This window comes from Capsicum annuum, chromosome 8 (genome assembly GCF_002878395.1).
Source record: "Capsicum annuum cultivar UCD-10X-F1 chromosome 8, UCD10Xv1.1, whole genome shotgun sequence".
In the NCBI taxonomy this organism is placed as follows: domain Eukaryota; kingdom Viridiplantae; phylum Streptophyta; class Magnoliopsida; order Solanales; family Solanaceae; genus Capsicum; species Capsicum annuum.
Genome location: NC_061118.1, coordinates 160,396,617 through 160,423,704, shown reverse-complemented (window position 1 = coordinate 160,423,704; position 27,088 = coordinate 160,396,617). Strand labels below are relative to the sequence as shown.

General features: G+C 38.1%; 2 protein-coding genes across 7 annotated transcripts in view; one reads left to right on the top strand and one right to left on the bottom strand.

Annotated features, from left to right (window-relative positions):
- The window catches only part of LOC107839960, a 39,671-nt gene extending 18,907 nt beyond the window's left edge, over positions 1 to 20,764 (top strand). For 2 of the 6 annotated variants that reach the window (XR_007043667.1, XR_007043664.1), the window contains exons 3-7: positions 10,548 to 10,620; positions 10,698 to 14,341; positions 15,587 to 15,646; positions 16,307 to 18,800; positions 19,522 to 20,764. Coding sequence is in view for 2 of the 6 variants with exons in the window: in XM_047394870.1 (XP_047250826.1) it covers positions 10,548 to 10,880 (333 nt within the window). In the remaining 4 variants the exon portion in view is untranslated. Of the gene's footprint in view, positions 1 to 10,547; positions 15,081 to 15,586; positions 15,647 to 16,306; positions 18,801 to 19,521 lie in introns of those variants that run through there. The other 4 variants (XR_007043666.1, XR_007043665.1, XM_016683646.2 and 1 more) reach the window with 4 other exon arrangements.
- Positions 20,765 to 24,947: 4,183 nt separating this feature from the next.
- On the bottom strand, positions 24,948 to 26,688 carry LOC107879416 (GATA transcription factor 26-like). Its single transcript, XM_016726459.2, has 4 exons — positions 26,559 to 26,688; positions 25,613 to 25,927; positions 25,169 to 25,372; positions 24,948 to 25,060 (listed from the first exon to the last, which is right to left on the bottom strand). Exons 1-4 carry the CDS (start codon positions 26,686 to 26,688, stop codon positions 24,948 to 24,950), a joined length of 762 nt encoding a protein of 253 aa, XP_016581945.2.
- Positions 26,689 to 27,088: the final 400 nt, after the last annotated feature.

Here is a 27,088-nt window from a genome sequence, read left to right as displayed (position 1 = left end):
AAAATAATCAAGTATCAGAGAAGACATTATTGTTTGGAATGACTTTAGAAAAAGGGATTCCCATATGTGGTTCAAGCTTTTGAATGTGTGTCTGATCTATTAGAGAGGAGCTCTAAGCCTACGAACCGCCATCTGCTATTCCAGAACTTCCATCATTGTTGGGTTACCTGCCTGCAAAATTCATGAATGACAAGTGGAAATTTTCTATGTGAGAACTTCTCTACTTGGGTGGTTAAAGAGTCCCTTCTGAACTCATGTGAATTATTGGTAAAAGATACACAGAAATGAAATTTCAAAACATGCTATTGAAACTTAAATGCATATACAAGTTTTTTTTGATCATGTATGCACAGACAACCTGTTTTAGGTAATATGTTCCCTCTACTCTCTCTTACCACAGATTGCTTAGATTCCTTTGTGCTTGTAAGGCTAACGACGCATTCTCTTCCCTCTTTTACTCTATATGCCACACCCACTACATGTTATGCATGTGCCTACAAGGAATCTGTTTGTTTGGGTAACTTCTTAGTAAATGTCAAAGATCATGCTAGATTAATTATCACGATTTGCCTACAATGTTGAGAAACATCTCTATTAACTTGTTTAACCTACCCGTTGTTCCTTATAGATTGTATTGTTCCCTTTTAGGTCTGCTGTAAAATGCTTTCCGCTTTCCTGAATTGAAAGTATTGTTCCTTAAATTTGAATCTTTGCAAAAAGATTTTATTACTCTTTTTGTTTCCACAATGCTCTTCGCTTACCCTTAAACCAAAAACTTGCTTTCTTTTCCATTTCTTCACCTTTTTAAAATTACACTATTAAAATATTGATATAAGGTTAGCATATATGTAGAGCCTTTGTTAATACAACTCTCCTTGATTAAAAACAAAGTTATATGGAGATCATCTATTCTACAATCTCAACTTATGAGAAAAAAATGAAAAATGACTTCAGCATAATGCTTGGGTCCAATTTCTCCTGTTTTTCAATCTTCTCATGTTGGTCAAAATTTTTGAAAAATATTTTCTCTAGAGTGCCAAGACTAGGGTGCGGACAGTGGGAGGAGACTCAATACTTTTTAGTCATGATGGGGTTACACCAAGGATCGAACTCTTAGCCCCCATTCGCTCTGATTATTGTTTATATTAGCTCTGATTAAGGTGGGAGTGGCTTTAGTGGAAGTCAAGATGCGGGAAGCGAGGTTGAGATGGTTCGGACATGTGATGGGGAGGTGCACAGATGCCCCAGTGTGGAGGTGTGAGAGATTGGCTTGGAATAGATTCAGGCGTGTAGAGGTAGACCGAAGAAATATTGGAGGAAGGTGATTAGACATGAGATGGAGCAGCTTCAGCTTATCGAGGACATGACCCTAGATAGGAAGGTGGGGAGGATGCGGATTAGGGTAGAAGGATAGTAGGAAGGAGTGTGTCCTTGCTAGTAGGTGGATGACTTTGTTTTGTTATCTGAACTAGTAATCATAATGCTAGTCTTGTTTCAGAGTGTTATCTTTTGTCGTATTACTTGGTGATAGTCTTGTTTATGTTATTATTTGGTGTGCTAATACTTATTATTTTCGTGTTTCCTTAATATTTCTTTTCTAGACTCTTTTTTTCTTGAGCCCAAGGTTTATCGGAAACAACCTCTATCTCACCTTTGAGGCAGTGGTATGGAATACATACACTTACCCTCCTAGACCCATTTTTGTGGGAATATATTGGGTATGCTGTTGTTATTGATGTACTGACACGACATATTCAAGGTGAAGTGTCATGTGTATGTTATTCGCCTATGAAATAACACTGATTGACGAGACTCGCGGCGGAATTAATGCTAGAGTGGAGGTTTAGAGACAAACTCTTAAGTCTAAAGGGTTCAAGATGAGCAAGACCAAGACAACTTGGAGTATAAGTTTTGTGATATTACGCATGAAGTTGGCGTCGAAGTGAGGCTTGACGCTCAAGTTATCCCCAAGAGAGGATGTTTCAAGTATCTGGGGTCTTTAAGGTAATGGGGAGATCGATGATGTCATTGCACATCATACTGGTGCGGGATGGGCGAAATGGAGACTTTTGCCTCTGAAATCTTGTATGATAAAAGTTAACGCTAAGACCTAAAGTTAAGTTCTACAGAGAGGTAGAGAGGTGGTTAGATCAGTTATGTTATGTGGAGTAGAGTGTTGGCATGTAAAGAACTCACATGTCAAAAGATAAAGGTGGCAAAATGAGGATGTTAAGGTGGATGTGGGCATACTAGGATAGATAAGATTAAAAATAAAGATATCTGAGTCAAGGTAGGAGTGGTTTCTATAGTGGACAAGTTGAGGGAAACGAGACTTAGATAACTTAGGTATGCGAAGAGACATGTATATGTCCCAGTGAGGTGTGAGAAGTAGACAATAGCTGACATCAGGATTGGTAGAGGCAGACTGAAAAAGTATTTGGGGGAGGTGATTAGATAGGACATAACGCCATCTTAAGCTTATCGAGGACATGACTTGGATGAGAGGGTTTGGAGGTTGTGAATTAAGGTAAAAGGTTAGTTGGTAGTTGAGCAGTCCTTCGCTTTCCTCCGGAATAGGCTTGGTGGTCGTACTTGGACCTTCTTTCTTACAAGTGGTATTAGCGCTATCCTCGTAGTTGCTTTTTCTTCAGTTTCAGTTATCACATGTGCTTGGTGTGTGTGCTCCCCTCAATTATTCTTTCCCCGGTATGTTGTGTACTATTCTTTATTTCACATTATTTCGTTGTTGCTATTGTTCTCGTTTCTGCATTTCATTTTCCTAACTACTTGGATATGCTTTATTTTTAAGTCGAGGTCTATCAGAAACAACCTCTCTATCACGATGAGGTAGGGATAAGTTCTTTGTACACTCTACCCTCCTTGGACCCCACTTGTGCGATTACACTGGATTTGTTGTTGTTGTATTTTCTCTAGGAAAATAAGTCCCTTTAAAATGAGGAAAATGACTTACCTTATAGAATTAGGGAAAACAAGTTCCTTAAGTGTCATTCCACACTAATTGCCTAATCCCCATCCTTTATCCCTATCCCCACCACCCCATACCCCAAGCTATCCACGCCAACCCCAACAGTGTTTGCCTAGATTATATACAAATGCTTTTAGGATAATATCTTTTGCAAATTCACCGAACATCAAAAAAATAAGAAAGTGAACTAATTATTTTCAGGAAAACATTTTCCTTTATACCAAACACACCAAACATGATTTCAACTTCTCTCCCTGCATAGCAAAATTAAGTCAGTAGAATTTTCACAATGGGAGTATGATTCACAACCTTTTTTTTCAGGGTGGGGGTCGAGGAACCTGTGCTCAAGACACCATCATAAATTAACACAACTTTATTGGGATGGTAGAGTATCGGGCCCATTATCCACCGAGTTTGAAACCATGCTCAATTGGCCCTCGGAGTTTATTATTAAAAAAATTAACTCTATTGGGATGTCTTATGTCTGCATGTCTGTTGATGCCGGTAGATATACTAGCATTTTTCTTTCAAATATGTGATGTTCAGTGGTTTCAAATTTGTAGAGCTTTCTAGAAGGAAATTTATTTACCTTGGGTTCTGGAGAGCCGTGGTCGTCCTCTAGGCCTCGTAGGTGGGCGTCCTCTTCTTCCTCCATCGCGAGCTCTTTGAGAATTTAGTGTATTGCCAGAGACCTTCAGCAATAAATGTCAAGCAGTAATCAAATAAGGAAGCATAAGTAGTTATGAAATATGTAAGGATGTACCAAATCGGAAAAGAGGTTTAACATATACTATTACCTAATTTGCTGTGACTACATTCCATACATTAACATTAGTTTGAAATTCATAATTTGAGTTCCAGTCTACAAAGAACATCATCAATGAGGAATGTTTTTATATTTGTATTTCTTGTATATACCAAAAACTGGAAAGAGGTGGCATGACGATTCTTAGATAAAAGCCAAAGTGATGTTTGGAAGAAGTTTCTTAAAAATAAGAGGTGTATTGAATCTGTAGAAAATAATTGAACTGATTTTTGAATTGTGTTTTCAACAAATCAAATTGTGTCTCTACCTCCGTGATGCAGATATTAGTAGTTTATTACTTCGGTATTCTTCACATTTTCTGTTTCAGTTTATTGGAATGGATGAAAACGCCTTAACAAAGGGATCATTAATAATGCAGTTCTTAACTAGAAGATTTCTTATTTTAGTTTCCTGTCTGTTAATAAAGTGAAAATACACATTTTTCTCATTTAGGATTTTAGATGATAATCTTTCCGATGGAAATTCTCAGTTGTGCAGTTTCAGCTGTCAATATCTATACTCTTCTTTAATTACATATTTTTTGGTGGATGGATAAGTTATCCAAGAGATTAAGAGGAAAAGGGACAGAAGAAGTGTTATTTGCAACCGATGCAAAGGAAGGAAACGTAGATTCAACTACTTGAAAAAAAAGAGAAATGAAGTGGAACCAACATAAACATGGAGGAGTTATGGATAAATAGTTGGATTTTTCCTTGTGATTGTAGTTCTTGTTGACATAATGGTTAGGTTACTAATAGACTAGGAAGTACTGATGCTTTGATTTGTCCTCATTTACTCTTTAACTTTGAAATACTTTTTAGGATTCCTTGTTAGCACTAATTTCAAGTCTCTAGGTTAGCACTATTTTTACTGTGGGGATTATCTGATTACTGTTTACTTTTATCAGGTTGAACAAGCATGGCTGCCATGACTCATAGAGATACTTGCAATCATACAAAACCTTTTAATCTCAAGCTGTACATACTTTGGTTAATATTGCATTATGAATGAACATGTTAAAATAATCAGAAACAACTAAAATACTGGAATCAAACGGATAGAAAATATTATAAGCTAAAGAGAACATCTTTGGTCACTTTAAGAAGTAATTAATTTGTAGGTATGAGTATTGATGAAAAAGACAATTGTAATTTTCTTTTTATAGGTAATTTATATGATAAGGTTCTAACCATAACATGCATTTTTTTCAATGATAAGTTGGTTTTGGCTAGAATTTATAGCATCGAGTTGTAGAACAAACATGATGACTGTATGTGATAAAATAAGACAGTGAATTTAAATTCACATGGAGGAAAGTTGTCTCAAGGATCTGCAATCTTTTATTCTTGTGCTTCTAATATTCTGTAGGGTGAGTTTCTTAGAAAATTAAGGCTATCATGTCGATGTAAATGATTTAACAATATCACAATTCATTGACATACCCTTGATGTAGTATCCATGTGAGGCCGAGAGAGTGTATTTTCAAGTTCATCAGGTATTCCATTCTCATTTCCAGTGGTTTCAGCTTGCATGGCCACATGACCTTGTGCATTGTTGTTTATCCTGAAACAAAGCAAATGCAGGAGATTACAATGTAATGACAAGCATATGAAAGTCAGATGCCCTTTGAGATGTTACAATGCAAGTGTACCGTGGAGCTATGTTGCTAGGACTCTTCAAAAATTTCAACGGGTGCGTCTCAGATACTCCAAAAGTAGTGCCTTTTGGAGAACCCGACACGGGAGTGGTAACAATCTTGGAGGGTCCAAGCAACATAGCTGACTCCACACAATCTAAAAAGCTTGTAGGTAAGCATGCGGTGACAGACTGCGGAATAGACATATTAAATGCACTCAAAAAGCAGAATGACATATCTAATTCATTGAAATTCCATCCAATAAACGGAAGATAAATACCCAGAATAAATGCAGAATAAATTGTTTTTAACCTACATTGCCTTAGCTAAACAATAAAACTTGACATCATGTAGCAGCTTGAACCTTAGGCATGCATCTTAAATTTCACTTACAGTTGTGAACTCTCTATAGGAGTATTCATTGAGTGCGTTGCATTATCTTCTGCCACCGGAGATGGAGATGCCGAGTGTTCCGTAGTCGTAGTTGGTGAATCAAGTGGCTTCTCTACAGGAACATTTGTTGAGAAATAAGCATTGTTTTCTTCCACTAGAGATAGAGGCGTCGAATGTTCAGTTGTAGTAATTGGTGATGTGAGCAACATCGCTCCAAGGCCAATCTCATTAGGCGGAATGTTTTTGTTCTGTGCATAGATTAGAGTGACAATTTCTTCATCAACAGCTATATCTTCGAAGTCTGGTCCCTGTAGATTGATATAAATTTGCCTCTGGATTCTTTCTACGGGTGACGAAATGCCTTGTCTAAGCTCTAATCTCGCCCTTTTTGAGACACTCTCAGGGTTCCAGAGAGGATCTTTGTCTGCTTCTACTAACAAAAGGTGAACGTTAGTGCACATAAAACAATTAGAGTATAATAAATTTTTTTCGGGAGGGGTGGCTAAGCTCATATATATCTTGTATGGTTAAAGTATAGTTGGACGGCTCATTTCATATCTTTATTGAAAATCCAAATTACCTGAAGTTTGTCAATGTCAAGTTCATTGTGTAAAGGGAAGTAAGTTTTTGGAGCTTTGGGAAGACACTATAATTAATGGTCAATGAGCAAGAAAGAAATTCAATATTTAGTTTATAGAGTATCATATAATGAGTGCTTCCCTACGGCTTATTTGGTAAAACCCTGAATGTGATTTGACATTGCAAAATTTGACAAGCATATCACAAAAATTGAAAACGAAAGGAATTTCCTGTGTAAAAATAAATCCGAATGGGGTTAATCTTGATATATGCTTATCAAGTTATTTTAGAGCTCATGATGCAAGTGATTCTTTTGAGTATTAGATATTAACATAGAACACCGACTTCTAAAGTGGGAGAATGCCGTTGGAAATTTATGTTCCACGGTTAAATTTGTTGTGTATGGGATTTGTATATTCTTCCCCTGTCTTCCTCTGCCTTTTTTTTAAGGGGTGGGATCAAATTCATCATTTTTTTAATCAATAGAATTAGAGATAAGTTACCTTCATCTCAAAAAAAAAAAATCAATAGAATTAGAGATTCATTACTTGAATCAATAATAGCATAGGGAGAACTGTCTCTTCCTTTTCTTTTGAATAAGAAAACTACGCACTGTAGGATTAGGTTTTAGGAAGGCGCATCTATAATATTTGGTTCATCTATCTCATAATTTTTTTGGTGACTAAGAATTTTGGGTTTACTATCATGCAACAACAACAACAACATACCCAGTGTGCTCCTGCCTAGTGAAGTCCAAAGAGAGGATAAAATGTACGTAGTCCATACCACTACCTCTGAAGAAGTAAAGAGCTTGTTTCTAATAGACCCCCAACTTAGGACAAAAGAGACAGTAAACAATGCCGTAATAACACATTAAACAAGATGAAATAACAGAAATACGACACTCACAACATAGTATTATACATTTACTAACCAAGAGCACACACCTCACCCAAACTCTCTAAACAAGAAACTCCAACGTATGTGCATAGCCCTACGCCTACTAGCATGGCTACACTAAAGCAATTCTATCTACTAGCTACGACTCATTCCCACGAACTAGCCTTCTAACCTTATTTGCGTCCTTCACACTTTCCTATCTAGGGCCATGTCCTCAGCAAGCTATAACTGCTCCATGTCATGTTTAATCACCCCCCTCCAGTATTTCTTCGGCCTACCTTTACCCCGCCTGAAACCATCCATAACTAACCTCTTACACCTATAAACTGGGCATATGTGCCCCTCTTCATCATATGCCCAAACCATCTCAACCTGACTTCCCGTATCTTGTCTTCCACCGAAGTCACTCCTACCTTCTCCCCAATAGCGTCATTCCTAACCCTATCTCCTTTAGTAAGTCCTCACATCCAACACAAAATCCTCATTTCCACCGCCTTCAACTTTTGGAAGATGGAGTTCTTGACTGGCTAACATTCTGCTCCATACTGTATGGTCAGACGGACTGTCACTCTATAGAATTTGCCTTTAAGCTTAGGAGACACTTTCTTATCACATAAAACTTCAAATGCGAGCCTCCATTTCATCCACCCTGCCCAAATACCGTGAGTAACATCCTCGTTAATCTCTCCATTCCCCTAAATCATAGACTCAAGATACTTAAAACTATTCCTTTTACGAATAACTTGGGAATCCATATTCATACCACCCCATCCTCATGCATCAAATCACTGAACTTGCATTCCAAGTACCCCGTCTTGGTCTTGCTCAACCTGAACCCTTTAGACTCCAGGTTTTGTCTATAAACCTCTAATTTATCATTAATACCTCCCCGAGTTTCATCAATCAAAACTTATCATCCGCAAATATCATACACCAAGGCATCTCTTTTTGAATACGCCGTGTCAAAACATACATCACCAAGATGAATAAAAATGGGCTAAGAGTTGATCCCTGGTGCAACCCAATCCAGTCAAAACAGGAAAATGCTCTGAATCTTCTCCCACCTTCCTCACCCGAGTCTTCGCTCTATCTTACATGTCCTTACTCAATCTAATGTACGCCACAAGGACACCTCTAGCCTCCAAGCACCTTCGAAGAACCTCCCTAGGGACTTTGTCGTACGCTTTCTCCTGGTGAATTGCCTCCACAAGAACTACGCTTTCTCCAGGTGAATTGCCTCCACAAGAACTACTCCACTAATCTCCACACAAGGTGAATTGCCTCTATCATTGAGTGATCTGGCATAATCCAAAGTGATTCTTAGAAATAGACGCGATCCTCCTCAACCTCCGCTCAACCACCCTCTTCACTATCTTTATAGTGTGACTCAATAACTTAATACCTATGTTGTTGTTGCAACTCTAAATGTCACCCTTGTTCTTGTATAAAGGAATTATCGTACTCCATCTCCGAGTCTCAAGTATCTTCGCAGTCTCGAAAATGTTGTTAAACAATTCAGTCAACCACTCTGAACCTACCCCGCCGGTGTACTTCCAAAAATCCATCGGGATCTTGTTAGGCCCCGTCGCCCTACCCCTACGTATCATACGAATAGCCTCTTTGACCTTCTCAACCTATATACGTCTACAATAACTGTAATTGTGACACCCCTTAAAGCTAAGTTGCTCAGACTCTTCAAAAATGTCTATGGGTGCGTGTCGGGTCCTCCAAAAATACTGTATTTTTAAAGGATCCGACACGGGTGCGGTAACGTTCTTGGAGAGTCCGAGCAACTTAGCCTCTGAGTGCTCTAAATCCCCTATCACAATGTCTTTGTCCCCCTCGTCATTCAAGAGTCTATGGAGATACGACTGCCACCTCCTCTTAATGAGGACGTCCTCCACCAATACTCTGTCTTTCTCTCATTTGATGCACTTTACTTGGTCAAGGTCACGGGCCTTTTGCTCCCTAGCCTTGACGAGCCTATACAACTTTTTTTCCCCGCCTTTCTCCTTTAATCCCGTATACAACCTTTCAAATGCTGCTATTTTAGCTGTCGTAACTGCTAACTTAGCCTCCTTCGTAGGTAACTTGTACTCCTCCCCGTTTGTCTGCTTCTCTACTTCATCTTTACTCTCAACCAACTTAGCATAAGCCACCTTCTTAGTCTCCACCTTCCTTTTAACTTCTTCATTCCACCACCAGTCCCCCAGTGCTGGTCAAGCCGGCCCCTTGAGACACCCAACACCTCTCTAGCTATCTCCTTGATGCAAGCCATATTCCACTATTCTCCCACATCCTATCACCGCCAACTTCTCTCCTATCTCTAGAGCACTAACTGGAGTCAAGCTACCCCACTTAATTCTGGTCCGACCCTCCACGCCCCTCCTTTTCTTGCCCTTCTTGATATCCAAGTTCATCACTAGATGCCTATGCTGGGTCACTAGGAATGACGTTACAAGGGCTTACTATCATGCAAAACAGAAGAAAGAAATTGGCCAGAAATTGAATAGGAGGATATTAGTCTCCCACTTGCTTATAGACTTTAAGCTTAAGAAAGGATTTGATTCAAAATGTGCGTCATATTTGCTGAGACAAGTTAAGTGCTATATATATAAGTGAAATTATTTTACCATTTGTTTCTTCTATCTGGATGCAGTTGTCCTGTCCAGAAACCTGTATTTCTCTATTTCCATGGTTGGGAATATAGTTATCTAGTGTTCCCCTTGTCCGCCTTCGTGTTCCACATGCATTGCAGAGCACTGGCTCTCCCGGTGGCCCAGTTCTCCAAAGGGTGGTTTCTGTTCGAGTTCAAAATTAATTAGTGTTTAAACTGGGACAAAATATGAGTAAATTCCTGCAGGTCAGAAACTAAAGCACGACGATCATTGACAGTTATGATTTTCTATAAAAAAGGTATAGAATGTATTGCATGAGAATGAAATTGTCACGAAACTAGAGTATGTAGAACATTCAAACAAGAAGAATTATCTTTCTGTGAAACATGCCTACACTTTTAGGATGCATCAACTGTTTTTGTATTCACATTTTCATCACCAGGTTAAGGAACCATGTAAAATAGTTGAACTTTGAGCTTGATGGAGGAAAGATTGAAAAGAATTGCTTTATATGTTAAGGAACCATGCAAAATAGTTAACCTCTTGGCAGACTGCATTTATTTGCATGATATTTTAAGGAGGAAAGTTACCATGTAAACCGACACTGATTAACTGTATAATATTCAACAGGGACTATCTCTTTCTCTAGCTAAATTATTCCCCACCAACCCACAGGCTGATCAACCACCACCACCAGCGGCAGGTACGATTTCCCTAGGCCCTCTTTCTCTCTCTATCTCTCTCTCTTTATTTTTTCATTGCATTGCCGCCATCTGTCAGCAATATTCCGGCGACCCTATCCCCATGACCTCCGACCGACGATCCACCAACTCCAACTGGCGGACTAAGGAGTATATCAGATCTTGCCGAAATTCGGTAAATCTGCCCATAGTAGTTTTTTATTCTCATCAACTTCAAGGTATGATCCACCACCCCGTTTTTTTCTTTTCTTGTCTTATCTAAACCTGATTTTTCCTTAATGGATTGCACGGCCTCTTATTGTTGCTTGATTGTTAACTGATTAAATCTGATATTGCGTTTGTGGATTTATTGCTGCTTCCTTATAAGTACTACTGCATTTTTTCTTTCCTACTTTGAACTATATCCTTGCTATAGTTCACTGCTTCTTTTTGTTTTTGTCATTCTATTGCTTAGGGGCGGATCTACTAAAGAGGGAGAGGGTGCCACGGCACTGGCACACCTCAACTAAAATCGTGTATGCATATGTTGTTTTTGTATACAGAGAATATGTAATAAGTATATAAAGTGTCACTTAAACTACCAAAAGGTCATTTGGTGCCACTGGCTGATGGTTGAATCTCTGCCCTTAGGGCGCGGGATCGACTCTTGCTTGCACTACTTTTATAGAATTATTTTATTTACATTTAAGAAGCTTGGGAGATTCCCTTCTCCCTTTTTCTTCTTTTTTTTAATGTTTTTTTTCCTTGTTCCGCCTTTTCTTTCTTTTTCTTTATTTGTTGTTGACTCTTTATGAGTTCCTATTGACATTTTAAATTTTATTAATTCTTGTAACCTCAATCAAAATCGTGTGTTTATAGGTATTGTATGCAAAGGAAATGTAATTAATATATAAAGTCGTACCCAGACAGCCTCTCTACTTCTTCGGAGGTAGCGGTATGGAATGCGTACATCTTACCCTCCCCAGACCCTACTTTGTGGGAATACACTGGGTTTGTTGTACCCAGACAACCAAACGGTTATTTGGTTGCCACGGGCTGATAGCTGAATCTTTCGCCTTAGGGCGTGGGATCAACTGTGTCTTGCACCTCGTTTATAGAATTATTTTGTTTACATTTAGGAAGCTTAGGAGATCCACTTCTCCCTTTTTTTTATTTTCTCTTCCTTGTTCTGTCTTTTCTTTCTTTTTTCTTTATATGTTGTTGACTCTTTATTAGTTGTTCTTATTGACTTTTTAAATTTTATCAATTCCTATAACCTCGATCGAAATCGTGTATAAATCGTGTATATATATATTGTATACAAAGGAAATGTAATTAATATATAAAGTGGCATCTGAACTACCAAATGATCATTTGGTGCCACTGATTGATGGCTGAATCTTCCACTCTTAGGACACGGGATCGAATCTTGCTTGCACCACTTTTATAGAATTATTTTGTTTACATTTCTGAAGCTTAGGAGATTCCCTTCTCCCTTTTTCTTCTTTTCTTTTTCTAGTTCTCTGTGTTCATTGTTTTTTCTTTATTTGTTGTTGACTCTTTATGAGTTCTTATTGACTTTTAAAATTTAATTAATTCTTGTAACCTTGATTATGGGAAAGAAAGGCGGGGGACAACCGACTTCACCGGAGAGCCCAAACGACATTGAGGATAAGTCCACCGGTCGACAAACAACTTCTATCTACTGGTGCTTTCATTATGGATCAGTTGACTTGTCACAATTGAGTACTCACACACAACTAGGTCAGGCAAGCTTGGGAAGGTGATCTGAATCGCTATCTATGTGATGTGGGACTGATTACTGGCCATAACGAACCTGACTCAGAACCTGAAAAAAAGGGTGGGAAGACCTTTGACTTGGGCTGGGAGGAATTCGGGTTGCTTTTCTTTAGGACTTTAGTCCGTAGCAAGGCCCCTAAAAAAGGGCGGGAAGACCTTTGACCTGGGTTGGGGAGGGATTGGGGTCGCTTTTCTTCAGGACTTTAGTCCATAGCAAGGCTCGAAGACCTTTGGCTCTATTTGAAATAGAGCAGGTTTTCATCCATTTACCATGTGGGTTGGATTAGCAGTTTTCTCTATTTTCTTCAATGGTAGAAAATAGGCATGACTGGTTTTTAGATAGGGAAGGAGCCAGGAAAGGTGGAGTTAGCTATAATTGAGACAATTCGGATGGACGCTATGTATCTTGTAACCTCTACCATAATAATGTATATGTATGTATCATATACATAGCATATGTACTAAATATATAAATTAGAACCTGAACTATCAAAAGGTCATTTGGTGCTACTGGTTGATGGTTGAATCATCTGCCTTAGGGTACAGGATCGACTCTTGCTTGCACCACTTTTGTAAAATTATTTTGCTTACATTTAAGAAGCTTAGGAGATCCCGTCTCCTTATATTTTTTCTTTTCTTGTTCTGTTTTCTTTTCCTTGTTCCGTCCTTTCTTTCTTTTTTCTTTATTTGTTGTTGTCTCTTTATGTTATTGACTTTTTAAATTTTGTTAATTCTTGTAACCTCGATCAAAATCGTGTATATGTATGTATTGTAGACAGAGAAATGTAATAAATGTGTAAAGTGGCTCCCGAATTACCAAAAGGTCGTTTGGTTCCACTGGCTGATGGTTGAATCTTCCGCCCTTAGGGCGCGGGATCGACTCTTGCTTGCACGACTTTTATAGTTTTTTTTTGCTTACATTTAAGAAACTCAGGAGATTCCGTTCTCTGTTTTCTTCTTTTCGTTTTTTGTTTTCTTTTCCTTGTTCCGTCTTTTTGGCTCTACAAAGTTGGAAGGAGGCTTTACCAAGTTGGATCAGCAGGAGGGCGAAGAGAAGACCAAGAACTTGGAGTGTTTCGCCCTTAGCAATCAAGTGAGTTATTTGGATATAGAGAAATAGGAGGGCTTTTGAAGGGATGGAAGATTTTGTAAAATTCATAGTAGTATGTTGTCTTTAGTTTCTTTTTGGTGTACTTATGAGGTCCTTAACCATATAGAGGGTTGGATATCTTTTGTCGAGAACCGTTGTTTTGGTGTAGGGTCTCTTCTTTTGGCATATGGCTTGTACAATGAATTTCCACATTGTCTGTAAACGTATTTACCTTATCAAAAATAATGAAGTTGTGGAGGTCGAGATTAGGATAGAAGGTTAGTATGTAACTGAAAGTTGTCGCACTTTATGTGGGAGGCAGGGGTAGCCTCATCCCGTCTTCTCTTTATTAGTAGTAGTATTTAGTAACCACGTAGCTTCTTATTCTCCAATGTGTATTACTGTCTGATGCTTCATTTACTTTGTATCTTGCTACTGTACTGTCATATTTTCTTGCAGCCCTGCATCAAATACTCCTCTTTTGAGCTGAGGGTATATCAAAACAGCCTCCCTACCCCATAGAGGTAGGTAAGGTCTATGTACACCCTCTCATGCATATTCACTTCAGTTTATTCATATGTCCTCTAGCTGTGTAGCACTCTCTTGCATTTCTCTCTCAAATCTTAATTTCAGTACTGCAAGTCTGGTAATTGTTTGAGAACCTGCAGGATCTTAAAGGGTTTATCTTATTACTAGAAGACCCAAGTAGAAATATGTTAACGATGATATCTTTATTTTGGTTTCATCACTCCCATCTTGAAGGAAAAGAGATGACCAGATTCATGCCTCATCATAGTATCAAAAGTGGCTGGACCATAGCCATGACAACTGTGCAGTTGAAGACTTATTACATGGTGTGAACATCAATAACTGAATCCTATCTCTCCTAGTAAACCTACACTTCCATGGTAGCATCCTCATTTCCACCACCTTCATCTTTTGGATGTGATATGAGGATGGGGACTAAATGGGCATGGATACCAGGGATTGGGGACCAAATCTACAATTTATCCTAAATGATCTCAGTTCCTGTTAGACTAATAGCAGCTATGCTGAAAATCAATCAACATTTGGCTCGAGTACTCTATGTTTTGTGTTTAACAGATGCACGATTTAGGGTTGCTGAACATCAGGCACATAAATCCTAAGCATCACTGAATCAAGCATCCTGTAAAGCATGAGATTATTGATAAGCATAAAAGGTCGGATATAGGTGGTCAATAGAACATACCCTGGGTGCCACAATGGAAACATGGCCCTTGTCTATCCATAAAATCTGGTTCTGAATGATTCCAATTCAAATCAGGTTGAATGTGCTGCTGCGTACCTAGAGTTCGATTTGCTCTCAAAATCTAAAATGCTCGAGTGAGGTGATGGATCACAAGATATAAAGACAGATGAGAAATCGGTAGACTACAGCTGGTCTTTTTTATAGTAATAGATGAATCATGATAGAGTTGTCATTAACTTCGGTCCATTCTGTTTCCCCTTATGACAGCTCATCAACTTTGATACCGTAATTTCTCAACTATTTACCATATAACTCCAGTGATAGAAGTCTTAGATTCTCTGACCAAAGATAAGGGGGTGGAGATTTGGGGGGTGGAGTGGGTGGGGTGAAAGCTGTATTTGGTGAATCTTCATAATTTTCCTTTAATCTAGTGGTCAAGGCTTTTTAAGCAATATATCTAAGGCAAGGGTGTGTTGAATAGTTTCAAAATGATATTTCAAATATCTAAGCATGAGCAAATAAAAGAGTTACCAAATAATAAGGATGTATAATGTAGTAAATGCTTGCAATTATGGAATAAAATTTAATATTGAAAAATCCAAGGAAGGCCCTCAGTTACATTACTACATTCAATTTCTTTGCAATAATCTATGTTGCTCGGAATCTTCAAAAAATGTCGGCAGGTGCATGTCAGATTCTTTAAAAGTAGTGTATTTTTGGAGAATCCGACACGGATGCGGAATCAAAGTGAAGAGTCCGCACAACTTAGGCAATAATGCTTCTTTACATAAATTTCCCCTTGCAATGGTACAATAATCAAATAAACGGTTATGCCTAAATATAAGATGGTCTCTTTAATGCTCTGCAGGTGAGAGTTGAAGTCCATACAGGTGGCTCTGTGGCTGATAACTGAATAAATTTTTATTTGGTAAGCATGCCTCAACTTGGATATTAAATTGAGAAGATACAGATATTAACATAGAGCTGGCTATTTCCTTGAAATTTTCTTTAAATCTTTGTCTCCTTGATCCTGATATTCTGGTGCATCCGAAAACCATAGTGCCGTGTGGTTTGCAAAAGCTCAAGCGTGTTAAGCAATGTTGGACCTGTAAAAAAGGATTTCTAAATGAAGAAATCACGTTTGTTTGCATATTAGGACAAAATTGGTTTCTAGAAGAACAGACATTTTTCAAAAGAAAACCAAAATAAAAACCAACCTTTTGTTGGTTTTGTTTTACTCAAACAAAAAAATGAACCAACTTCCACATTATCCCCCTCCCCCCAAATTATAAATATTATCACTTTGACCCTCTTCTTTTAAGTTAATTTACTTTTTAATCACCCTCTTTTCCAGAAAGAAAGTGCAAAGCAAATCAGTTTCCTAACGCTTCCCAATAGACTGTTGGAACACACCTTAGTGAGTTGCCAACTCATGGACGTTCTCATTTTTTTCTTGTCAATTTTATTATCAATTTTATTATCAATTTAATAGGTCCTTATCTCAACATTAGTCCTGAAAATTCGGCTTGCAATATTTTGGTAAGATGATATTGACTCGTCTAAACAAGATTTCCTTCTTGAAATGCAGATGTGGACTCAGTTATGAATGTTACATTTTTAAGGCGAGAGCTTCCATTCTATTGGGATGCAGCAACGACACACTTAATTTTTCCATTTTACCATGCTTGCACATTTATTTGTCGCCATTGACAGATTTCATGTATCTAGGCATAAGGAGTTTACTTTATGTAATTCTTACCGACTTCCAAATAACAATCACTATTATGTCTCATTCCAAGCAATTTGAGGTGACTCTATGAATCTTCATTATCTTGCTTCATTTAAGCTCATCTCATCATGCTTAGTGATGTAAAAATACTTATTTCGTATATAAGATTACTAACGTATTACACATGCACATTACATGATATATAGAATATCATTGCAGCTTTGGAAGTTTGTATGTGCAATTAGAGGACAAAAGCTGGGATTAGAAATTGTACAGGCTAGCCTAGGAGGTATCTGCCACCTCCCACCAACAACAAATACAAGTTTGTCGTATTCTTGTGCTGAATTTCATGACAGGCCTTGTATATTCCCCTCTCCATTGTCGTTATTCGTTGGATTTTAATTAGAAATGTTTGCATAAATCACCTTATAGAGGTTTTTTATAACCATGGTGTTCGGACCAGCTTTCGCTCACCTCGATTAAATCCAGGAGGTATCTACCACCTCGCACCACCAACAGATACGAGTTTATCATATTCTTATGCTGAATTTCATGACAGGCCTTATATATTCCATTAGGCTGGATAAGCAGATGAATTTCTTTTTTTAACTCAAATGCTTCAGATTTCTTTTACTTCAGTTTTTTGCCCGAGAGAACTTGAGGGTGCACTTGAGAGCAAATAAAGTTTCTGTATATACCATTTTCATTGCCTCCCGTTGTTTCCCTCTTGAACATTATTGTATGTGACTTTTTTTGACAGCTTGATTGTGTGTATTCTTATCTTAATCTCCACGAGTCAAGTACTGCATGTTATGCAGCCTATGCCTTGGATACAAGCACAATTTTCATTTGCTATAACAACTTTCATACAAATATTAAAACCAGTTTCAGTATGTTGACGAGTTCTTATTGATATTCTTATGATCAGGTAAGACAGAGTTGTCTTTATCTGCTCACAAAAGGAAAATTACCCAGAACCATAGGTATTACTGTACTTCGATCGTTTAGGATATCTTCGGAGATGGCTCCGTGGATGGTGATGTTATTGCTATTAATTTCCTTGGCGATAAGTTCTCTGGGCATTTAGCTCTTCTATATCCTTTCAATTTTTGTTTTAGGAGAGGATATTTCCTTTCATCAACATGAGATTGGAAAGTATATCCCCTTACAAGGGTAGACAGTTTGAGGTGGATGTGGAGGGGGGGAGGTTGTGAGATTGCTTTCAATTATGTACATGGGAAGTAAAGTTGTTGTCAACTAGATGAGTGCCTCTGGTGTTAAAAAAGTGGGAGGAAAAATGGAGCAAAGCCGAACAGATTTAAATGGTATACAATCAAGCGAATTTTCGAAAACATATAAAACTGCCGATTAACTGTGAGAGCCTTGTGAGAATTTTGTGGTTGCTCCTTATGGTGTTCCTTATAAGCAGCAAGAGAAACTTTCTTGATTCCCTTCTTTTGGCAACAATTTTATTGTCTTCACCTTTGTTCTTCAAATATGCATCACAAGTTACAACAACTTATGGCTCCTTCAACTTGTTAATTGGTAGACCATGGACTTGCTTCATATGACAATGAACTTGATGAACATTTCTCCAAGAAATTCTTGTTCTGGACATACTTCCTTTCTAGTTTGTAAGGTAGACCTGTTTTAGGAATATGGAGGGAATCCAAGCATTTAAACTTATGTATGAAATTTGCGCATCTGGCTCATCTTTCATCTGTTCATTCTGAAGCATTTTGGGCATTTGAAATTTCTCTAGTGTCTGGACACATAGGTTGGGCATTAATGCAGAAACTGTACTGCTTATTTTTTTGACTATTAGCTCTTCTCTCATGCAATATAGTGTTCCTTCATCATTTGTACGGCATTTTAGGAAAGAACATCCAGATTTATATAACCATCCCCAGGAAGCTCACAATGACAAGGTACTTGATGAATTCTGTAGCCACTCGGTGTATTCTTTTACCGGCATTTGTTTTCAAAATTACTCCCAGTTTTCATTTAAAATGTACATGTGAGTTAACACACAGACTTATTATGTGATTTTAGTAAAATCCCCTTACTACATTTCATAGCTTGTGCCCATGCTATAAGCTTCTGCAGTACTAATACCTGCTGATTGGTCTTGTAACTTTGTTTCGACCCTACAAGGTTGTAATATTACATAAGTCCTTCCTGTGGAATTATCTTTGTTGACTACAGACAAAAATTGCATGAGTTGAGGCGTTTGCACACTTGCTGATAGTAGGTTAGCTGGAAAGATGTCATCCATTGGATGTGGCCACTTTTCAGTGAGGACTGGGGCTTGTGGAAAAGTCTGGACCTGCAGCTGAGTGCCGTTCCTTTTATGGTGTGTCCTTTACTCCTGCCAACCAATGTTCAGGAATGCGCTCGCATTGTCGCATAATGCAATGATGCGAACCCATCTCGCTGCGTGTGCCTGATGCAAGCCAACTATACAGAAGAGGGTGCATCACAAGGTTATGTGAGATGCGAGCGCATCATGTTGATTTTATTTTTAGGGTCAATTTTAAATAAACAAAAGAGTCGCTTCATTTTGATTTTATATTTAGGGTCAATTTTAAATGTAAAAAAAGAAGAGTCTACTGCTGCGATTTTCTGGGGTTAGCTTTGAAGTCCAACAACAATTTCCTAAAATTTTCCCTTCTAATCAGAGAGATGAATTTTGAGGTGGCAATTCACTCAGTTTAGATCTTTTGATCTAAGGGGCAAAGCGATCACTGAGCTACACGTTTCAATTTTTCAGTTTATTTTATGAAACGAGGATCAGGTTGGCAATATGAGTCAGGCACAGACCCCCAGTTGCAGGATTTAATCCTCCACGAAAATTCAACAATTCCGCAAATTTTGGTAACTAAAAGCTGTGTGGAACCTAGATTTTTGCAAAATAAAAAACCAGTAGTGAATTCAAATTAACGGAAACTTAACCCATAAGATGAACTGTTTTGGATCGCTGGTATTTGGTAAAGGTGAGTAGTGCTCCCTTCCCCATTGAATCTCTGTTAATTTTATTGTTTTCTTGTATTTACTGTTCTTGCATTTGTATGCAGGACCCTGTAACAGGTCTTCCGACATTCTATCAGAGGCTTCCCTCTCCTCTACTAACAACAACAAACCCAGTGTAGTCCCATAAGCGGGAGGGGGGGGTAAGTGTATCAGACCTTACTCCTGCCGTGTTGAGGTAGAGAGGCTGTTTCCAAAAGATCATTGGCTCGAGTAACGCACATCAAAGCAGTTAAAAGTTCCGTCTCCTCTACTATTGTAAGATAATTGTACCAGCTACAAACATCTATAGAACAAAGGAACACTATAGAGTTCTGGAAGTTGTTATTTTATCTTGTCCTATAGGTTATTGGAATCTTGGTTCCATGTGTTTATTTTGTAACAGGGTAATTGTTGTTGCACTTTCTAACATCTTGTTGCTTGATCCATACAGATTTAGCAAAGAAGTTGTTGAAAACCCTAGTATGGCTTATGATGAAATATAGACATCTCTTGTTAGTTCCATGTGGAAATTTCCTTGGCACGAGAATAAATGCCAAGATATTTACTTGCCCGAGTTCTGGGTTGATCGGACAAGGAGAGGAAGACCTGACTGATGCCAGTTCTATAAGGGTCAACCCATCTGGAAAGCGATGTTGGATGAGGGTCAGATTGCAAAGAAACAGAAGCTCGGAAATGTGTTGCAAGACTAGCGCAGGTCCTCTCACCTCTCTCTCGGAGCCAGGGAAGCTGCAGAACGCTAGATCTACAGTTTTAGCCTTTAGGAGGGTCAGGCTGCCGGATCCCTAGCTCCGGCAACATCGCGAACCCCATTGCAGGGGTATGTGGGAGTCGGACAGGCCAGCTGAAGGCCCTGGAGCCATACTTGAAGCTGGGTGATGCAGGCTAAAGTGATACAGGAGCTGCAGCTGGTCTGTTGCTGGAAAAGGGAGCTGCTCATACTGGAAACCGTTAGATGGTGTCTTTTGTCCCGTATCCAAGAAGAACCAGTATGGGTAAGGCTTGGGGGACTCTGAACAGCTCTAAATTAAGTGGTTCTTTTGGAAATGGGGCTGCTTTCTTACAACCAGACTTTTCAAATCTAGTTTTTGGCGCGGACAGTGGCGCTACAGAAGTTCAGGGAGCTGATTTAATGCCTTTAGTTAGCCTCGAAGATGGAAGAAACTTTACTAGGTAGGTGGGAGATAAATTCCTCAGATTTGGGGAATTTTGGGAGTGTTATTTGAGGGAAAGGAGGGTCGGGTGTTAGAATTGCTTTTAGACATTGAACTAGAGGCAAAAGAAGATAGGGAAAAGAGAGGGTATGAATGAAGGGGGAGGGGGAGGGAAAGGAGTTTGGGGAAGGATAGGGGAGGCAACAACAACAACAACATACCCAATGTATTCCCATCTAGTGGGGTCTAGGGAGGGTAGAGTATACGCAGTCCATACCACTACCTCGGGTGAAGTAGAGAGGTTGTTTCTAATAGGAAGGATAGGGGAGGACGAAAGAAAAATGGTGGTGTATGCATGAGAAGATACAAAAACAAGCAGTGGTATGGTGTTTTGTGAGAGGTGAGGAGTGGCTGTGAGGGTGAAGTTGTTCATGGAATATTATTTAGGATTACTTTCTAGCACTAAATTCAAGACTACATGTCAGCACTATTTTGACTCTGGATTAACTGATAACCATCGTCTTTTATCAGGTTGAACAAGCATGGTTATCATGACTCATGGAGATACTTGCAATCATACTAAAACTTGTAATGTCAAGCTGTACATTATGAGTGAACATGTTAAAATAATACAGCTAAAATACAGGAATCAAAGGGATAGAAAATATTATAAGCTAAAGAGAACATATTTTGTCACCTCAAGAAGTAATTAATTTGTAGATATGGGTAGTGATGACAAGACGATGGTAAGTTTCTTTTGATAAGTAATTTATATGGTAAGGTTTAACCGTAACATGTACTTTTGATGCTAAGTTTGTTTTAGCTAGACTTTATTGCATCGAGTTGTAGCACATACATGATGACTAATGTGATAAAATCGGACAAAGTGAATTTAATGTCACTCGGAGGAAAGTTTTCTCAATGATCTGCAATCTTTTATTCTTGTGTTCCTAATATTTTGTCGGGTGAGTTTTTTTAGAAAATTTAAGCCTATTATGTTGATGTTCATGATTTAACAATATCATAATTGTTGAAGATACAGTTTAAACAAATAGAAGTGGGCTTTCTCTAACAGTTTAAGCGTTAGGTGAGTTGGTCACACACTTCAATATGGTATTAGAGTGGACAGAGATTCGAGATTCGAATCTTGCTGTCACCCATAATTAAAAAGAAGTTCCATGTGCTAGGAGCCTACATGCGAAGGTGTAGAAGACTTAATTTACAACAACAACAAACCCAGTATATTCCCACATAGTGGGGTCTGGGGAGGGTAAAATGTACGCAGTCCATACCACTACGAGTAGAGAGGCTGTTTCCGATAGACCCCCGGCTCTGTAGAAGACTTAATTTAAGTTAACAAAATTGTGCTATCTCTAACTAATTAAGCCTTTAGATTAGATGGTCAAACACTTCAACAATAATTAGTAGATCTACCCTTATGTTAATCCTGTCAATTGTGTTTACATTTTTCATGATAGAAAGGAGGCGTGCATGTGAACTCATACATCTGGGAAACTTTTCAATGTTGGAGATGAGGTGTGATTGGAAAAGAGCAACATTGGAGCACGGAACCCGACTACTACACGTAACGTATAACTCCTAAAAGCTCTTTATATAAGTAGTATATAAATGTTTGAGTAACCAATGGTGCAATGTGAGAAAAAGAGACACTATTGGGTTCTTGGGTATGGGGTTCAGTTGGGGTGGTGGTGATGGTAAGTTTACCGTATCAAAGAAATAGTACTATGAAGCAAAAAGATAATAAATAGTACTACCTCCGGTCCATTTTAAATGTTGTTTTAGCCTTTCAATGTTGGTACGAAATAAGTGTCATTTTAGGAAACCAAGATGGCCTGATTGTTCTTTTCCGAATTTAACCTTGCTCCAATAAATGATCTTAAAAAGTTTATGGAGAGATAAGGAGTAATTTCAAGAAATATAAAGGGTAACTTTTTTCAAATCACCCTTACAATTAATGCTATTAATTGGTTTTCTTAATGTTTGCCCCAAAAGCTTAAATGACATTTAAATAGGATTTAAGGTAGTAGTATATAAATGTCTAATGTCCCAATCTTTTTCGGCTAAGAGGGACTTCTGATATTGATTTTTTAATACTAGACTAATATTGTGAACAGATTATTAAATATAGAAGGGGACTGCTTTTAGGATTAGGGAGCACACTAGGTAAGACACTTCAATACTAAATTCTGCCTTGACCTCTTGAAGTTTTGCTCGTACTATGTTTTCAAAATCATACCTTTTGTTGTTGATGCTGAGAATGATTATTTTGACAAGAAAGGAATTTTATATGGTGTGTGGAACAACAATATTAGTGAAATTACATACCCATTAGCTATTTTCTATATCGTCTACTCTGGACATAGATGTAATGTCACAAGCATGCCCTGAAGCAAAAACACAAAAATAGGCTCGCCAGTAAAGAAGGAAAGTTAATCCGAAAGACAACAATTGGGACATCAAGATTCATGTTGTGTGTTATCTGAATGACAACAGTCGAAAAGTTGAAATTTAATTATCGGGTGTACTTTTTGACTTTGAAATCCTCAGTAGCAAGTTTTGTGTTAAGTTATCATGTTATGTTCCTTCCATCAAGATTCATTCTTGTATTTAAGTATATAGTAGAAAATTTTGCTCCACCACTTTTGTTTTCCTTTTTGGCATAAAATTATATTACTCACCAATTCTACTTCCTTTTGGCGAAATAATTAATTTTATAGATTAAGCATCTTAAGTTTCAAATAAAACTAAGAATATGAAGGTACAACCTGTAAGTAACCTTTTTCAGTTTTATGATGCTCCGGAGCCTAAGATATGCTTATCCAGTCCCATGAATCACTCCCATTGTTTCCCTTTTCGTCTGTATCATCATTTACATTGCTCTGCTACTGATCAAAGGAATGACAGATTTCAACGTTCACATTTCTTTCCACATCCTGTTTTCCTTTTCTAGGGAGTATTATATTTTACTCTCTTTGCCCCTTTCTTTTGTTTTAGTACTTCCTGGCCTTCTAAGAAGTTTTACGGTTGTGAATTGTCGATCCATTTTTTTTGGTTCCTGCAACGTTTGTTGATAGAGTAGCAGAGTAAGTTGTGGAATGTCACAAAGGAGTGTTGTCGTTTTACTTTTACTATGTCTACTTCTTATTACTTCATAGTTTACTAAGTACTATAAAAGTATAAATCTATTCTGAAGAGCGCTATGTTGTTACTTTGGGGCATTTTTGAAACTTAGTACTAAATTATTCCATTTTAATTGCTCCTGGATTATGTATTAATGGCTCTCTAGCTTTTCTTTAGTTTAGATATTATTGGAGGTGTAGTGGCTTGTCGGCTTGTCGTTATAACTTGTAAGGAGATCAAAGAGACTTTTCGAGAAGATTCAATAGCAGCAACATCTTAGCAAACAATTTATTGACATACGCTTGATGTAGTGTATGGGGTGGGTCTATTTTCACATTCATTTGTTCTTCAACCCTCATTTTTAATAGTGCGCATAGCCACATGATCTAGTACGTTAATGTTTATCCTAAACAAAGTATAATGCAAGACATTGCAGTTGTAATGACAAGCATATGTAAGTCGATTGCCCTTTGAGATGTTACAATGTAAGTCCACCGTGGAGACCACACAAACTAACAAACTCGTAGGTAAGCACGCAATGACAAACATCGGAATTGACATATTAAATGTGTAAAGAATGAATCTTGCGCCTTACTCAACCTCAGAAGCTAACTCATAAGGGAAAGATTGTCCAAGTCCATATAATGAGATCAATTGGCCATCGCTTTCCCAATGTGATATTCTGAACACTCCCCCACACGCCCAAATCTTTTTAAATGGAGGGTCCAACATCGGTGAACAAAGAAATGGGATGGGCCTAGCTCTAATACCATGTAAAGAATGGATCTTGGGCCGAACTCCCCAAAAACTAGCTCATGAGGGGAGGATTGCCCAAGTCCATATAAAGAGACCAATTGTCCATCCCTTTTCCAATGTGGGACTTAACAAAATGAAACCAAAAAGTAGAATTAACATATCTAATTCATTGAAATTTCATTCATAAAATGAAAGAACTATAAATATCCAGTATAAATTTTACCAGTTTTAAAAAAAAATCCAAAATAAATGCCCAACTGGCTAACTATATTGTCTCAAACACCCAAGTTGTTGTGCATTGGGGTTGGGTACATCCAGTATAGTTGGAACAACCCAAATTGTTTTTAACTGACGTTACACTAGCCAAACAATAAGAGTTGGCTTCACATACCAGCTTGAACCTTATGCATGCATCTCAAAATTCACTTAATGATACGAGTTTCAGGAACATTCATTGTGCAATCATCATTATCTTCTTCCATTGGAGATGAAGACATCGAGCGTTCTGTAGTAGTTGGTGATATGAGCGACTTCTCTACAGGAACATTCATTGAGAAAGAGGCATCATCTTCTTCCATTGGAGTTGGAGATGTCGAGCGTTCTCTAGTAGTAGTTGGTTATACGAGCAACATAGCTCCAAGACCAATCTCATTTGGAGGAATGTATTTGTTCTGTGCATAGATTAGAGTAACGGTTTCATCATCAAGAGCTATATCTTCAAAGTTTAGTTCCTGTAGATTGTTATTGAGTTGCCTCTGGAGTCTTTCAACAGGTGACAAGATGAGTTGTCTAAGCTTTGATCTCTTTCTTCTTGGGACACTCTCAGGATTCCAGAGAGGATCTTTGTCTGCTTGTCCAAACAAAAGGTGATTAGTGCAGAGAAAACAAGAAGGTATTAATATAGTATGTCCTTTTTTTTGTGTGTGTAGGGGGGAGGGGGGGAGAAGGATTGGAGGTGTTAAGTTATTACGTTATATGATTAAAGATATATTAGGTCCTTACGCTCTAGAAAGGATTTGATTTAGAACGTGCATCATATTTGCTGAGACAAGTTAAGTTCTCTATATACAAGTAAAAATTATTTTACCATTTGTTTCTTCCATCTGCATGCAGTTATCTGAGGGTAATCCTGCTGAACCTAAGCTTGATATGTTATTCATTTCCTCTTCAAGACTAGCTAAAGAGTCTTCCTGTCCAGAAACCTCTAATCCAACTTCTAGCTTTTGATCTTCATGAGCTAAAAGATGTGTTTTCATCTCAGAAGGTAACTGATTGCTCTGGGTTTTCCTATTTCCATGTTTGGGAACATAGTCATCTAGTGTCCCCTTAGTCCACCATCTTGATCCACATGCATTGCAGAGCACTGGTTTTTTAGGTGGCCCAGGTCTCCAAAGGGGAGTTCCTGTTTGAGTTCACAATTAATTAATGTTTAAACTGAGACAAAATATGAAGAAATTGTTACAGGTCAGAAACTTATCTTAGAAACTAAAGCACAATGATCATTGACAATTAAAATTTTATGTAAAAAGGTATAGGATGTACTGCACTAGAACTGAAGTGTCATAAAACTATTGTATTTATAGTGGGGAATTTCTTTGGCAAAACAAAAGGAAATATCAAACATGCATAGACTTGTAGGATGTATCAACTTTTTTTGTACTCACATTTTCATCACCATGTTAAGGAAACATGCAAAATAATAGTTGAACTATGAGCTGATGGTGGAAAGATTGAAAAGCATTTGCTTGATGTTCCAAGGAACCATAAAAAATAGTTATCCTAGACGGCAGTTATTTACATGATATTTTGAGGAGGAAAGTAACCATCTAATCTGACAGTTATAACTGTATAATATTGAGCAGGCACCATCTCTTTCTCTAGCGCTAAACAGGAAAATAATTCCCACTCACCCACCCACCACTCTCCACTGGCCTGACCCCCACCACTACCGGTGACCAGGTACGATTTTCTCCAGCCCCTCTTCCTTTCTCACTCTCTCAATCACTCTGTTTTTTTCGTTGCATTGCTGCCACCGGTCAGCAAGAAGCCAGCGACCCCATCCCGATGACCTTCGACCAATGATCCACCAACTCCGACTGTTGGTAGACCAAGGAGTACATCAGACCTTGTTGGATCTGTCCATAGTCGGTTTTTTATTCCCATCAACTGCAAGGTCCGATCCGCCACCCTCTTTTTTTAATTCTTGTCTTATCTAAACCTGATTTTTCCTTTATAGATTATGCAGCCTCTTATTGTTGCTTGATTGTTAACTGATTTCCTTAAATCTGATATTCAACAACAACAACAAACCCAGTGTATTCCCACCTGGTGGGATCTGGGGGGGTAGGATGTACGCAGTCCATACCTCTACCTCTGAAGAAGTAGAAAGGCTGTTTCCGATAGACCCCCGGCTCAAGACTTAAATCTGATATTGTGTTTATGAATTTATTATTGCGCCCTTGTGAATATTACTGTGTTTTAGATTCCTACTTTGAACTGGTATCTTTGCTATAATTTATTGCTTCTTTTTAATCTTCATTGTATTGCGTGATTGTCACTTTTT

What these genes read in the sequence shown, in the direction of transcription:
- LOC107879416 (XM_016726459.2), bottom strand. Translation starts at nt 26,688, where the DNA reads ATGGGAATAAAAAACCGACTATGGACAGATCCAACAAGGTCTGATGTA. An exon ending in GCAGATGGAAGAAACAAATG is followed by an intron (nt 25,373 to 25,612) that starts GTAAAATAATTT and finishes TTGGACAAGCAG; the next exon opens with ACAAAGATCCTCTCTGGAAT. An exon ending in CATTCCTCCAAATGAGATTG is followed by an intron (nt 25,061 to 25,168) that starts GTCTTGGAGCTA and finishes ATGTTCCTGTAG; the next exon opens with AGAAGTCGCTCATATCACCA.